The 16,143-nt window shown below is 38.9% G+C and overlaps 1 protein-coding gene across 9 annotated transcripts in view; it reads left to right on the forward strand.

Annotated features, from left to right (window-relative positions):
• ryr3 (ryanodine receptor 3) overlaps positions 1–16,143 on the forward strand; it is a 382,820-nt gene that overhangs the window by 348,880 nt on the left and 17,797 nt on the right. For all 9 annotated transcript variants that reach the window (XM_072569064.1, XM_072569065.1, XM_072569067.1 and 6 more), the window contains 6 exons: positions 122–252; positions 1,735–1,777; positions 3,230–3,357; positions 5,844–5,904; positions 11,101–11,247; positions 14,773–14,907. In XM_072569064.1, the coding sequence (XP_072425165.1) occupies positions 122–252; positions 1,735–1,777; positions 3,230–3,357; positions 5,844–5,904; positions 11,101–11,247; positions 14,773–14,907 (645 nt within the window). The remainder of the gene's footprint in view (positions 1–121; positions 253–1,734; positions 1,778–3,229; positions 3,358–5,843; positions 5,905–11,100; positions 11,248–14,772; positions 14,908–16,143) is intronic.

A 16,143-nucleotide genomic window follows, 5' to 3' on the forward strand; every position in this document is an offset into this window, starting at 1 on the left:
TTGGCAACTGAGAATACCTGTAGCAATCCTTGTGTTAAAAGCTGTATGTTATGATATTGCATTAATTTTTTTACATTTGCCAGAATGCTAGAGTTGATTTTCTTGGCTAATGTGTTTAAAGGTTCCCCTTGTAGTCTTCAAGCGTGAGAAAGAGATTGCCAGGAAGTTGGAATTTGATGGTTTGTACATCACCGAGCAGCCATCTGACGATGACATTAAAGGACAGTGGGATCGTCTCGTCATCAACACACCGTACGTAAAAACAAATACTTGGCTCAAATAATGCTTAAAACACAGTCAACTTTTAGTTCCGCAGACTGCCGTTCTAAAGCATGTTAGTTTTGATTTGTCACTGCCCGTTTGAGTTCACCAATCATTTTAAAAAAGGAAGACTTGCATTTATATGACACATTTTGATGATCACAGATAGCTTCAAAGCGCATTACAATTATTGAACTAGTTATTGAAGTCACTGCTGTCATGCAGGGAGCACAACAAAAGGCTTAAATTAAGAAGAGTCGTTTCCACTATTTGAAAATTATCTCAGTCTAATTTCTGACCTCTTTGGATTGCACATATCCATGAGGATAGAAAGGTGACCTGCTGCCTGATCTCCATCTGTAACCGCACTCAACAGATGGAAAGGAATGATGCACTGTCTGGATTTCTTTCCCCTCCCTCCTGATCTCTCCTTGTCATCTCCCAATAGTGGTGAGAACAGGAAGCAACTCTGTAATATGACTGGTGTTGGTTGAGCACGCACATTACCACATTGTCAGTTTTAAGTGCAGTTTCATGTTTTGTGCATTCAGCTATGATAAATATATCCAACTCCTACTATTACTAACTACATAACTTTAAGACAAAGTGAATCATCACAGTTCTGAGCAAGCCCCAAAGCTAGCTTCTAAAAACAGTATCCAATTTTCATTGCACTCAGTTCCATTTTACTATTATTTTATAGTAGTTATATTTGAAGATCTGATGATATTTCCACCAAAAATGGGCCTTGTTGTGATGTCTATCTGCATATCAATAGGCAGTTTTTGAAACACTGGGATCTATTTTAATTTCACTGGTATGTGTCTCATACTTTGCCTCAAGATTATTTTTCAAATGTTAATGCAAATGCCACTCAAGGGGGTGAACTGCAAGATCAGAAACTTCAGTTTTTCCTCTGAATAATCATGTGTTTTGGGAGGAACTGGGAGCTGTAAACTAAGCTAAATGCAATTTTTATGGCACTTTAGTTGCAAGCCTGAAAGCATTAGCCTTACTTCTCCCTTCTGAGATTCCATGGCGATGAGAAGGGGGGAACGTCTTTTCCTTAGAAGTGTCCTTGATGAGGGTAAAGGTTCTCAGACTGGTAAAGTGAGTTCAGAGAATGATTTTTATTCAAAAAAGGTGCAGGAGGAATTGGAAGAGCTGACTTATTTGCAATAGTGAGTCTAATAAGAGTGTAGAGTCTATGATAGATGATGATCTGGATGATGACACTATTTGTAATTCTTAGTGATATCAGGTTGGTCATCCATCATACAGTCCATCAATTTTCCCCTTACATACACTCCATTGGGTGTGTGATAGGTAATCAATTCCACATTGTCTGTTGTGAGCCACTGTTGAAACTTTATCATTCGTCATGAACTATTGTAATTATGTATGTTAAACTACTCTCTACATATTCAAATTTTTGATCTCTCTCTTTAACAAATGTTCCTACAACTGTTGCAGATCCTTCCCTAACAATTACTGGGACAAGTTTGTTAAAAGAAAGGTAAGCATTTATGGAGTTAACTGAGGCAAGCAAAGTCTGAATCAGAAAATGTCAATGAGAACAATAAATTCAATACCAAATCAAAAACAAAATAAGCAGAAACAGAGAGAGATGACATGAGAGAATGATGAGAAAAAAAATTCAGAAGCAATAACTGAATTTTGTGACATTTCCAATGATAATTAAATTCTGCAGAAATGTGTCTCCATTGTTGTAAAACAAAATTAATGTTGGTGTGTTATTGATAGTAATTAATATTTAATAGTCCATCAACAATTTACTTACATTAGAATGAACAACCCCTACTATTTCTGGTTATTTTAATGTTCACAATAGTATGCAACTTCGGTTCGCCCATGTATTTAGTGCCTATTGTCTCAGTCAGATATTAGTATAGTGCAGCTTCTGAATGAGCAGGACACTGCAATAGTAACTTGCTAATATACGCTCTAGGTTGCATATGGGTGCTTGCTCAAAGTAACTGTTGAATTTGCACTTTAATAAAGATGAACATAGTTTTGGACTTCCCCAGCCTAAGGAAAAGACATTGGCTATCCAGTCTCTCCCTATAGCTCAAACCCTCCAACCCTGGCAACATTCTTGTAAATCTTTTCTAAACCCTTTCAACTTTAATAGCAGGGAGACAAGAATTGAATGTGGTGTTCCAAAGGTGGCCTAACCAATGTCCTGTACAGCCACAACATGACCTCCCAACTTCTATACTCAATGCACTGACCAATAATGGCAAGCATACCGAACACCTTCATTACCCTGTCTACTTGCGACTCCACTTTCAAGAAACTATGAACCTGTACACCAAGGTCTTTTTGTTTTGCAATGCTCCCCAGAGCCCTACCATTAAGTGTATACTTAAGCTTTATCAAAACACAGTAAGTCATATTTATCGAAGTTAAATTCCATCTGCCACTCCTCAGCCCATTTGCCCATCTGGTCAAGGTCCCACTGCACACTTTTTTCACTGTCCACTACACCACTAATTATGGTGTTGTCTGCAAACATACTAACCTTACTCTTACATTCATGTCCAAGTCATTTATGTAAATGATGAAAAGCAGTGGACTCAGCATCTATTCTTGCGGCATATCACTGGTCATAGACCTCCAGTCCTAAAAGCAAGCCTCCACCACTATCATCTGTCTCCTACCTTCAAATCAATTTTGTATCCAAATGGCTAGCTCCCCCCCCGTATTCCATGTAATCTAATCTTCTTTCTTCTATTTTAGGATCTCTTTTATTCTTATTTTCCTTGCTCTTGATCAGTGAAATCATTCATCTTCTCCAATTTTGAATTTGTTTTCAACAGATCTCTTTCACCCCATTTTGGAATACACTGGGGCATTTTGATTGTAATAGTTCCTGCAGGTTTGTTGAATTTATCATAAGCAGGTTTCAATATAACTTGTATTTCAATATGGCTTTTGTTTCAATCAGGTAATTAATAAATATGGAGATCTTTATGGAGTTGAACGTATTGCTGAGCTCTTGGGTGTGGACAGGAGTGCATTGGATTTTAGTCCCATTGAAAAGCCCCCAGAGGAAGAAGCAACGTTGGTATCCTGGTAAGTGACATTTATTGCTATTGTTAGCTCTTACGCATGGAGAGGAGATCTAAAAGGTGGCTTAACATAAGCAACAAATAGACTGCTTTTTTCTAATTTAACTAATGTGGGAAATCTATCCAAATGTGATAAATGCAGCAAGGCATTTAATTTCAGTTTAGAACTCTGTTTTAAGTACATAACACAGCTGTGTCAAAGGAGTTTTTTTTATCATTCTATAATTTTATCTTTAAGTGAAGCCAGACGGACTAGTGCATTTCCCTTCTCCCACTTACTATGTTGAACTATTGGATCCAGGAAGCCTGGGATCAATCATTGTGGGATAGATTTTTTTGGTGGGTAGTGCTATTAGATTTACACTTTTAGACTTTTAGACTTCCCATGAGTTTTGCAAGGCAAATTTGTGTCAGCAGGAGGTACAAACAGTGCAATGTACTCCACAGCACATCCAGGACTTTGCAAGAACAGGAGAAGCAACTACAATCAGACAGAAGAGGTATCAAGGAACAGCAGACAGTGTCATCCAGACAGAGTCAGCTTGCATAGTGAAGTAATGATAAAAGCAGGGACTGGCATGAACTGGTTGGACTGAAGAGTATGTTTACGTGCTGTATGACTCTCTGGAAGCAAAGCAAAACAAAAAGCACACAGTAGAAAGGAATTATGATTAACTTCATAAGTACTGATTCAGTCTTGTTGGAGAATTGTGCCAATGTTAGCCATTGTATGTTAGAAAGACTTTAAAGGGTTCCATAAAAGATTTATGAGAATTGACTGGTGGATAGAGAGTTTCAGCTATATGAATGGATTGAAGAAGCTTAGAGTTGGTTTTCTTGGCAAAGAGGAGCTTTGACAGCAATGTTGAGGGTTGAGGGTTCCAGGACAAAGTAAATAAAGATAAATTGTTTCCAGTAGTGATAAGTTGAGAATTAGAGGACACAAATTTTAAATGGTTGATAAAGGAGCCAAATGTGACACAAGGATAAACTTTATTATGCACTGAATATTTAGGATCTATAATGTACTGTCTGAGAGTGCTGTGGACTCGTATTCCATTATGGCTTTTAATAATGGCATTCTATTATGGATTTGGATAAGAACCAAAAAAAAACAAAAATGCTCAGCTACAGGATTAAAGCAGGGGTGTTGATAAGTTAAACAGCACTTTCAGGGAGCCAACATAGACTTGATGAGTCATGTGGCTTCTTTCTCTGCTTTGACCATTTTGTGATTCCCTGAAAAGGAGATATTTATAGTTGAATTGAGTGAGTGATTTAACAAAAGTTAGATTTAAAAAGTCCCAAAACATCATTCCATTTTTAAAGATGTGCAATAATTCAAAGCTAAAGGAACTGGACTCAATATGCATGGAAGGCAGTTTTCAGTACCAGAGAAGATATTTGGCAGTGAAGCGCGAGGGTTTAAGAGGTTACCTTATAGAGGTTTATAAAGTCATGAGGTACATAGGTAAGATGAATAGCAAAGGTCTTTTCCCTAGGGTAGGGAAGTTCAAAACTAAAAAGCATAAATTTAAGGTGAGAGGAGAAATCTTTTAAAGGGACAACGTTTTCACACAGAGAGTGGTTCATATGCGGAATGGTCTGCCAGACAAAGTGGTACATGCAAGCACAATTGCTACATTTAAAAGACATTTGGATAGACACATGAATAGGAAGGTTTTAGAAGGATATGAGCCAAATGAGGGCAGATGGGACTAGTCTAGTTTGGGAAACTTGGTTGCCATGGACACGTTGGACCAAAGGATCTGTTTCCGTGCTGTATGACTCTACCCTCTACACGACAATGATGTCAAGGATATTTAGGCTGAGAAAGCCTTTAAGCTTCTGACGAGTTCAGTGGATAAGTACTGGAGTTGTATGATTCAAATAGGAAACCAGTCAGTGAGCTGTCATTTTTGTTCAAAATGTTCCATATCCAACAGCAGCTTTTAGATTATTGTGTTTAACCGTGCATTTACAGCCTGAAGTAGCTGTCTCATTTGTGCATTAATAGCATTAGTCTCACTACTATTTTCACAGCAAGATCTAGCTCAGTGTGGCTTCAAGACTGGGGAAAACTGCTTTCAGTTCCTGCTCAGGCAACCTCTAGCCAGTAGTTCTGATATATTAACACCAGATGTGAATGTTAATAGACTGAAAACTGTCTGTGATTGTGCTGGCTTCCATGATCAATTGATGTTAGGAACATCCATTGCATGAAACTTTGTGCCAAATGTCCTATATCAGAAATTTAGCCCAACCACAGTATAGATCACATTTATAACAGTTAGCATCATGGATTAATGATGATCAAGATTGATTTCATGTGTGAGGAAGCAGAAAGATGCCAGTGCCCATAGAGCTATCCCCAGTATCTTCTGGACTCACAATGAAAACAGAAAATGCTTCTCTTCAAAGAAAAACTAGGATGTGGATCAAAATTCGAAATAGGTTTGAACATTAAAAATAGTTATTTTATTTTTTTAGGTTGAGTTCTATTGATATAAAATATCATATCTGGAAGCTTGGAGTTGTCTTCACTGACAATGTAAGTCAAAAGAAATACAATCACTCGTTTGATGTAAATGTGTTCTTTCCATATATGCTCATCTTTCCCACTTAGTGAGTCAGAATACTTATGTGCCAGTCTGAGTATAATGATTTATTTGATTTCTCTTTGCAACATTGGATGCAAAAAAGGCTGTGGACCCTGAAGACATCACAGCCGTATTACTAATGACTTGTGCTCCAGATCCAGTTGTAACCTTAACAGGCTGATCCAGTACAGTGACAATCTACGCAATAATGTGAAAAATTACATTGGAGCAAGTCCCCTCCACAATAGGCAGGACAAGTCAGATCCGGCAAATACTGCCCCATTAGATAAATCATGGAAGATATCATTTGCAGTACTATCAAGTGTCACTTGCTCAGCAATAACCTGCTCACCAATGAACAGTTTGGGCTCCACTAGGGCCACATGGCTCCTGACCTCATCATATCATAGTCCAAATGTGAACAGAGGAGTTGAATTCAGGAGGTGAGCTGAGAGTGACATTGAGGGATCATTTGACCATGTGTAACCATAAAGAGCCTTTCCAAAATTGTAGTTAATCAAGACAGTGAGGGGGAGGGATGGGAGGATTGGGGTGATGGGAGTGGGAAGAAAAGGTTTGAAGCTATAACTCTGGTATTGACTCAGCAATATGGACAATTGCCTAAATATGGCCTGCCCACAAAAAGCAAGACAAAGCTAACCTGACCAATAATTGCCTTATCAGTTTCCTCTCAATCACCAACAATATGATGAAAGGGTTTGTCAGTAGTGCTATCAAGCAGCACTTCCAAAGGAATAACTTGTTACTGGTACTCTGCTTGGGTTCCACTGGGAGCAATCAGCTCTTGTCCTCATTTCAGTCTTGGTCTAAACATAGACAAAAGAGTTGAATTCCAGAGGTGAGGTAAAGTGACAGCCCTTGACATTAAAGCAGCATTTGACAGTGAGTGGCAATAAGAATCCTGAATAAAACTGGAGTCAGTGGGAATTGGGAGAAATTAACCTTTGGTTGGAGTTTTCCTTGGCACAAAGGAAGATGAAAGTGATTTGAGACATTTTAGAGCCAGAACATTACTCCAGGAGTTCCTCAGGGTCCTTGGCCCAAAAATCTTCAGCTGCTTCACCAGTTACCTTTCCTCCATTATAAGGTCATGTGGAGAGATTTACTGATGACTGCACAATGTTCAGCATATTCACAGCTTCTCAGATACTAAAGCAATCTATATCCATGTGCAACATACCCAGAACACACCTAGGCTTGGGTGATAAGTGGTAAGTAGCATACATGTCACACAGTGTCAATGTCTATGCCCAGCAAGAAAAAAACAACCCATTGCCCCTTGACATTTAATGACATCACCATTGCTAAATCCCCACTGGTGGTGGTTACCATTGAAAAGTGTGGCACTGGAAAAGCATAGCAGATGAGGCAGCATCCAAGGAGCAATAGAATTGATGTTTCAGGCATAAGCCCTTCATCAGGAAGGGCTTATGCCTGAAACGTAGATTCTCCTGCTCCTCGGATGCTGCCTGACTCGCTGTGCTTTTCCAGCGCCACACTTTTCGACTCTGATCTTCAGCATCTGCAGTCCTACTTTCTCCATACTGGTAGTTTAGTATTGACCTGAAACTGAACTGGACCAGCCCTATAACTGTTGCTACAAGAGCAAGTCAGAGGCTAGGAATTCTTTGGTGAGTAACTCCCCTCCTGTGTCCCCAGTGCCAGTCTACCATCTCTGAGTCACAGATCAGAAGAGTGGTGGAATGTAAACCACTTGCCTGGATGAGTACAGTTCCAACAACACTCTGGAAACTCAATATCATTCAGGAGAAGCAGCCCGCTTGATGCATCTACCAACTTATATTTTCACAACCATATGCCACCACTGATAGGTGACCGCAGAGTGTATCATTTACAGATGCACTGCTGTAACTCACTCGGGCTCTAGCAGAAGCTTCTAAATAGACAGCCTCAATAACTTTGAAACACAAACAGTATCATGCGAAAGTCATCACCAGCAAATTCCACTTTTTTTCTGGAGCAGATTGCTAGCCTAAAAACAGTGGCTATAACTTGAGGTGCACCATTTATAATACTTGTTTGGCCATATTAAGAACACACATTTCATGGCCTAAGTCAGTCACCAGCCTTGACATGGAGGTGCTGGTGTTGGACTGGGTTGAACAAGATCAAAAATCACACAACACCAGGTTATATTCCAGTCGGTTTATTTAAAAAGACTAGCTTTCAGAGCACTGCTCTTTCATCAGGTGTTAGTAAGAGAGGACCTAAAAAAAAACCTTTCTCACTAACACCTGATAAAGGAGCAGCACTCCAAAAGCTAGTGTTTTCAAATAAACCCACTGGATTATAACCTGGTGTCATGTGATTACTCACCATCCTGATGTGGAACTATCTAGTCATTGCCTCACTGTAGCTGGGTCAAAACCTTAACACTCCTTTCCTACGGGTGTACCTCGACCACCTGGACTGCAACAGTCACCACCTCAAGGGCAGTTAGAGATGGGCAAGAAATGTTGGACATGTCATGATTTCTCACAACCCACATGTGAATAAAATATTGTTTTACATTAATGTTGCAATTTAGCAATCCAACAATTTCCAAACTAAAATGCAAGACTGTTTGCACTTGGACTGCTACAGTTGACTTATGCCACCAAACTCTGTAATGATTAATATTGTTTCTAAAATTCAGTTTACAGGATAGCATTACAAATTAACTATTACAGGACTTTTGTAGCAAGAAACTTTAATTACTGTACTGTTAATAAAATGAGCACTTCAAAATTTTAATATTTATAATTCTAAAACCTCTGCTTTGTCTCTCCTTATCATCTTAGTCCATTTTTTTTTGCATCTTATTCTGACTTCCAGAATTTATGACATAATTTTTGGTATTCTTATTGGTGTAAGTATTGTAATGAACTTTACTGATCTTGTTTGCCTTTGGTGACAATTTTAGTTCAGATGAGTTAAAATCCATCCCCTCTTTGGCTGAAATACAGTTCCAAATTGTTTCTTTCAGAGAACAAAGTAGAAAATGCTGGAAAATATTCAGCAAATCAGGCAGTATCTACAGAGAGATGAGTAGTTAATGGTTCAGATCTATGACTTTTCACTGGTTATGGAAATGGTGCACTTGAGGTGCACCATTTATAATACTTGTTTGGCCATATTAAGTACACACATTCCATGGCCATGAGGTCTTGTTGGACTTGAATATGGATCAGATGTAAGGATGCTACCCACTGTATCACACGAACTCCCTCTAAAGTAACAACAGAGGCAGAGAATGGGTTGAGAGTGAAAATTAAAACAAAAAGAAAGAACTATAATTGGATGGAATACAGGAGTGACTAAATGACAAGAGAGGTGTTTTGTATCCTTATCCAAAACCATCCTTTTTGCTCTTTATGCCTCATCCCACTCACTGTTTTATCTTTCTCATTTATGATGAAAGCTCATCGATGTAAAGCATTGGCTCTGTTCCTCTCCACAGATTCTGCTTGAGCTGTTGAGTATTTTCAGTAATACAGGTGACCAGCATTGACAGTACTTTAGGAGAAAATCTTATCATTTGTCTCAGTTTCTTTCAGCCAGTTAAAAGTGTGACATTCAAAGTTTGATTGATTTGGAAGAACGGAACAGAATTCTAGCTTTCTTTGAGGAGGTTCAAGAAATGCAAGTCTTGTTTTTTCCTGACTTTGGAAACTCAAGCCAGTCTGCTGTGCCTGTCTCAACTTAATTTTGTCTCCTGGAGATGTGGGCAGGCAGGATTCCAGTTACTCAACTACAGAGGTAGTACTGAAGCTGTGCAGGTTTAGGGTTTTTACAAGGCTTGGCTTGGTTCCCTGATACTTCAGAACAACTCTCCAACATCATTCATACACTCTCCCCTTCAATGCTTATCCTTCTCTCCCCACCAGCACCTATGCCTCCTTCACTCCCTCTTATATCTCAACTATATCCTCCATAGCTATCCACCCAAATCTATCATGTACCTCATTAATTAATTCAAAGTCTTTTGGAAAATATGTCTCAAGCAAACTAATAAACTTGTCATTCAAAAACGCAATCATTCAAAGACGATTAATCCTTTAATAATCTATTGAAACTGTCAAACTATAGAAATAACCCCTTGCTGAGATATGTGCTTCTTGCCATCTGATGCTAAGCTCAACATTCACAACAGGCTCAGATGTTTTAATTAACCCATGCAATTGCAAACAGTGGAGCCTACAAAACTGAAAAATCACTTGTGTATCATGTTTTTCCAAAGTACAGCAGATGACTTATCAACGAAAGCTGTTTAGGAGCTAGTACATTTTTCTGAGTAAAACATGCATTTTGAAAACTTAAAGCATTGTGGGCGTTTAAATTACTTAAGATCCAGACATTAATATCCAGACATTAACATTATTTTTTTGAGATATATAACACCTCTACCAATAGCAAAACAGATGTGTTTTCAACACTGACACAATGCTGTACAATGTAAAGGTCTGAAATTTAGTCTTTTCAGGACATAGCTGATCAACCAAAGCAGAGAAGATATATTTAACTAATAAAACTACATCTAGTAAAGACATTTATCTGTCAAAACATTCAACCTAATTGTCAATGCTCCCAACCACTCAGCAGACGTGTCCCAATGTTTCCAAGGTCTCAAAACAAGTTTCTGGAAGCTTTCCAAAATTGAGTTCACTCTACAAAACTTCAGGGGCACCAGGAAAGTAAATTTCTCCCAGGGCTCTGAATGATGACCAAATCCAATCACTTCCTGTGTTAGGAAAATTCTGTGGATCGAGTTCTAGATGAAAAATTTAAATTTACTGAAGGGAAAAAAAACAAAGAATTGGCAATTAATCACTTCAATTCCTGACTTCAGGAAGATATAGAAACTGATCCTTGGGTATTCCACATATCTGGTAAGAAAATACAGCTGTGACCCAAGGAACTGTGTCATTTCATTGCAATTGCCCAAGGATTGAAATTTGCTACCAATATTAATGTCAGCATTTCATTAAACTGATAAGTGTGTTTTGTATCCAAGTTGCAAGTTTTTTTTTCATTTTACACAAATGGAAACATTTTAATTGTGGCAATTAATGGTTGTAAAAGTTTCTAATGTAGCTAATATTTAAATTTCTGTTTTCTTTTTACAGTCATTCTTGTACTTAACTTGGTACACCACTATGTCCATTTTGGGTCACTACAACAACTTTTTCTTTGCTGCCCACTTGTTGGATATTGCTATGGGATTTAAAACACTCCGTACCATATTATCATCTGTAACTCACAATGGCAAGCAGGTGAGCACTTTAGAAAAATCATAGCGCCTGACTTACATCAAATTGCAAGAGGAACTTTGCAGACGAGAAAGACGTTCTGTCCAATTTAGTTCATTCATCCAGAACTCCCATCTGTTGCAGATTCTAATATTTACAAAGGTATTTGAGATTTGGGGATGATGTGCTTAACACTGCTGTCTCATAGCACCAGGGACCCAGGTTCGATTCCAGCCTCAGGCGATTGTCTGTGTGGAGTTTACTCATTCTCTCCGTGTCTGCATGGGTTTCCTCCCACTGTCTAAAGATGTACAGGTTAGGCAGATTGGTCGTGCTAAATTGCCCTGTAGTGTCAAGGGATATATAGGTTAATGGATGCTGTTCGGAGGGTCAGTGTTGATTCAATGGGCCAAATGGCCTGCTTCCACATTGTAGGGATTTTATGATTATTCATCTGAACATCTGCATCTGGGAGTCTGTTCCATATTTTGATCATTGAAGAAGGCCATTCAGCCCATTGTGCCAGGTGCTGATATTGTTAGTATGTTTATTATCTTCTTACAATAAGCAGATGAAAGGCAAAGACTAAATATTCAGAGCACTTACAAAAGGAGACCATTGAGACACTGATAAGAAGCAGACAGAAGTAATGCCATATTCTGCAAATAAACCTATCAAAAATTTGGTTTCATACTTCACCAACTGGCTTGGAATCATTATAATGTATCTAAGGAAGAACATGAGGGGGTTCAGAGGAGGGTTATAAGAATGATCCTGGGATGAAAGGCTTGTCACATGAGGAGTTGTTGAGGAGTCTGGGTCTGTACTCGATGGAGTTTGGATACAGGGAATCTGATTGAAACTTACAGAGTACTGAGAGATCTGAATATAGTGGACATGGAGAAGATGTTTCCACCAGTAGGAGGGACATGACGGCACAGCCGCAGAGTGAAGGGACAACCGTTTAGAACTGAGATGAGGAGTAATTTCTTCAGCCAGAAAGTAAATAATCTGTGGATCTCATTGCCGCAGAGGCCAAGTCATTGAGTGTATTTGAGACAGAGATAGATAAGTTCTTGATTAGTAAGGAGATCAAAGGTTATGGGAGAAGGCAGGAGAATGGAGCTGAAAATGTATTAGGCACAATCCAATGGCAGAGCAGACGCATTGGGCTGAATGGCCTATTTCTACCCCAATATCCTATGGTTTTATAACAACTAACTCTCCTGTCACCAGAAGTATTTCTCCTTGTTCATACTTTCAGAACCTTTAATGACTTTGAGCACCTCAGCTACATCTCCAGAGCTGTAGCTTCTCTAAAAAGAACAATCTCAGTCTCTCCATGTAACTGAATAGTCCTATCTTGGTATTATTCTAATCAATCTTCCTTTGCACCTTTTCCAAAGCCTTTATGTTTTTCTAAACTGTGATCCCAGGAATGAATACAATACTTAAACTTGTGCATAAGTAGTAATTTATGAAGCTCTAGCATAACCTCCTTATTCTTCTGCTCTTTTGTTTAAGTTTATAAAGCCAAAGACAAAATATATTTATTTTATAGCCTTGTTCTACAACTTTAACAGCTTTTCTATGTAAAATTTGAGCGCTCTCTGTTCCTGCACCACTTTTAATTTCTTCCTTTTGTTCACATTGCTGCCTTTAATTCACTTTTTATTGTAAAAAGCTTCATCTGTCACTCCTCTGCAACAAATATAATTTGGCATTTTACTGGTTATTTCACTAGTTGATGTCATTTCTGAAGTGTGCAACAATCCCACATGCTAAACACCAGTGAGTCTTGTTCTGTCTGTGAACTTTGAAATTGTATTCTGTGTACTCAAATTCAGGTCATTTAATGCACATCGGGAATAAAACAGCTTCCATGCTGAGTGTTAGGGGTCCATATTTCTCTCCAGTTGAAAAAGGACATGCTGATGGAGGGACAGTTGCAATTGGGAGAGCACAGTTTTTATCTACCTAACTGTTGTTCCTTTAATAGATCATATAAATGTAGAAAGGTTACAGCACAGAAAGAGGCCATTCAGTTTCGTGTGTCTGTGCCAGCTGAATAAATTAACTGTGCATTTAGTCGTATATATTTTCCCACACATGAACCGTGGCCTTGCAGGTTACAATGCTTTAGATGCAGTTCAAGATTCCTTTCAAACACATCGAGGCTTTCCACCTCAACTACCAAACTGTAACAATTTCCAGAAACCTAACACCCTCTGTGTGATAAAATATTTTCCTCATGCCCCCTCTAAATCCGTTTGGCAATCATCTTAAATCTGTGAGCCTGTGGTATTTGATCTCTGTGCTAGGGGAAGCTAGCAGAGGTTATACACTTTGGTTTGAAGAATGTAGCCACAGACTGTTTTCTAAATAGGGAATGTCTTCAGAAATCTGAAGCACTTAAAGAGTCCTAGTTTAGCATTCTCTGAAGACTAGTCTGCAGGTTGAGTTGAAAAATGGACTGAAAGCGTTCATTTCAAGAGGCTAGGATACAGGAGCAGAGATTCACTGACCAGAGACTGTGTACAGCTCTGGTCAGACTGCATTTGGAATATCGTGAACAGGTTTGGGCCCCATATCTAAGGAAGGTTGTGCTAGTATTGCAGAGGGCCCACAGACTGACTTGTCTATCATTATTTGGCCTATTCCTCATAGCCTTTTTGAATAAATGTTTGCTGATTCTCTCAGTTTCTCCTTCCTGGCTATGCTGATTTTCACAATCCTCCTCTTTAAATTGAAAGTCTGCATCATGCCTTTCTGTGATGACACAGACAAAATACTCATTTAAAACCCCACTCACATGTTCTGCCTCCATGTACAAATTACCGCATATGTCCCTAATAGACCCAATCCTGACTGGGTTGAGGGAGGCAAACCTTAGAATGCTGCCGATAGATTTGCAAAGGATGTCAGGACACAGCCATTTGAAGGAAAGTCAGTGGCTGGCATTCCACAGCAAGATGCTATGATCACAATGTAGACACATCCCCATTAAACAGAAAAGTGGTGTTGCCAATTCTGGAATCCCAGAGAAATCTAGAGAAGTATATGTGGCCAGATAATGCAGAGACAGAGATGGTATTTTTACAAAAATTGTCATTATTGTTTTAAGAAGCTTAGTGGAGTATAGAAAGTACATAAGGGCAATTAGGAAAGCAAAGAGATATATAAGTCTGTTGGTCGGTAAAATCAAGGAAAATCCAAAGGTATTTTGTGAGTACATTAACACCAAGTGGATGCGACACTCAGGATAGACAGTCTGGTCAGTGAATCTCTGCTCCTGTCTCCTAGCCTCTTTTTGTCCCTTTCCATAATGATGCTGAATCTAACTGTGAACTACTGATGCTAACATTTGAAAGATCCATTTTAAAAATAAATATTCATCCCAATGTAAAGCATGGAAGGGAAGGTGTAATATTTGATACAGAATGTATATTTCTGCATGTACATGTTCTGACCTTGCTCAAGTTGAGCCTTTCCTCTTGATTAAATATTGGCATTCCCTCATTTGAAAACATTGCTTCTTGTTTTGGGCAGCTTGTGCTGACTGTGGGCCTCCTGGCTGTCGTGGTGTATCTATACACAGTGGTTGCTTTCAATTTCTTCCGCAAATTTTACAACAAGAGTGAGGATGAAGATGAACCAGACATGAAATGCGATGATATGATGACGGTATTTATTTGTCCACTTTGTGGATATGGTGCATATACCATAGATATTCAGTTCCAGGAATGTGAAACCTGTGTATTCAGAATAAAGAGTCACAGATATTAATGAGTTCACTCATCTGTGACGTACAGAGTATAGCATAATCCATCTTTGCTATTTATGAGATCTAACTTCATGAAGGTCTTCCTCAAGTGACTGCCAATTCATTACTGAATTATAAAGAATATTGTTATTGTTTAATATGACTGAGCCCCTCTCTTTATTTAAAGAAAGACTTGCACCTTTCACAACAACAACATCCAAAGAGATTTACAGATCATAAAACCGTTTGAAGTTTTCAACTACCACATTTTGAGATGAGAGTGCTTCCAATTAAAGTATGGCTCAGTAGCTGCATTGCTACATAACCTGAATTTACCTGTCTGCAGTCACGTGCACATTTTAACTGCCGTTCTGAATATAAACGTTCCGTTTCCATTTTCTTTTTCCTTTTCTTCCACAATACTCCCTCAGGTCGAACACCCTTTCCCTGTTGTCATGTCTCCTTTAAGTCGTCTCCCTCCTAGGTACCAAAGTTTTACCCCAACTTTTCAGCAGTCCGCAACCTTCCTACACTCCCTCTGCTGTTGCTGACTCTGAGATAAGCTTACTGATTCTTTCTTAGCCTTGTTTTGTATTCTCTGAAAGGCTGATCAAGGTAACTCATTGCTGCTTGTTTATGAGAAGCAACCTGACTTCCTTGTTGCCAGTCTCCCCCTTGTTCAGGTCACCCCTTTGGCCCTCCATTTTGCTTGACTTCTATGCAAGTGCTTAAGTGCACCCTGAACTCCATTTTCAAGTCGCCATTAAAACCATACTCTTGCCTTGGTCATTCCCCATGTAAGACTTTTTTTTCCCTGGATCACTTAGGTTCAATTTAAAATGACTTGGCAATCAAGTAATTTTGCATCGATTGCCAGATCACAGAAATTATGTCTAGGCCCCGAATTTGTCTTCTAAGACTGTTCCCCATTTCCAGATTTGGCTTGACAGCAAACAGGACCTTCAGCTTCTTTTTCTTATTGCAGGCCCTCCTCTTGAACTCTTCTCCTCTGTCTTGTATCCTTCATATCTTTATCTTGTAAACTACTGATTACCCCTCAAGTCCTCTTCATGCTTAACCTTTCTGAGAAACCCACATCCAGTTCTCTCAATCTTACTCCCATTAACCTGGTGACCCACCAGCCTGCCCCTTCTTAG

The sequence above is a fragment of the Chiloscyllium punctatum genome, chromosome 4, assembly GCF_047496795.1.
Source record: "Chiloscyllium punctatum isolate Juve2018m chromosome 4, sChiPun1.3, whole genome shotgun sequence".
Taxonomy (NCBI): Eukaryota; Metazoa; Chordata; class Chondrichthyes; order Orectolobiformes; family Hemiscylliidae; genus Chiloscyllium; species Chiloscyllium punctatum.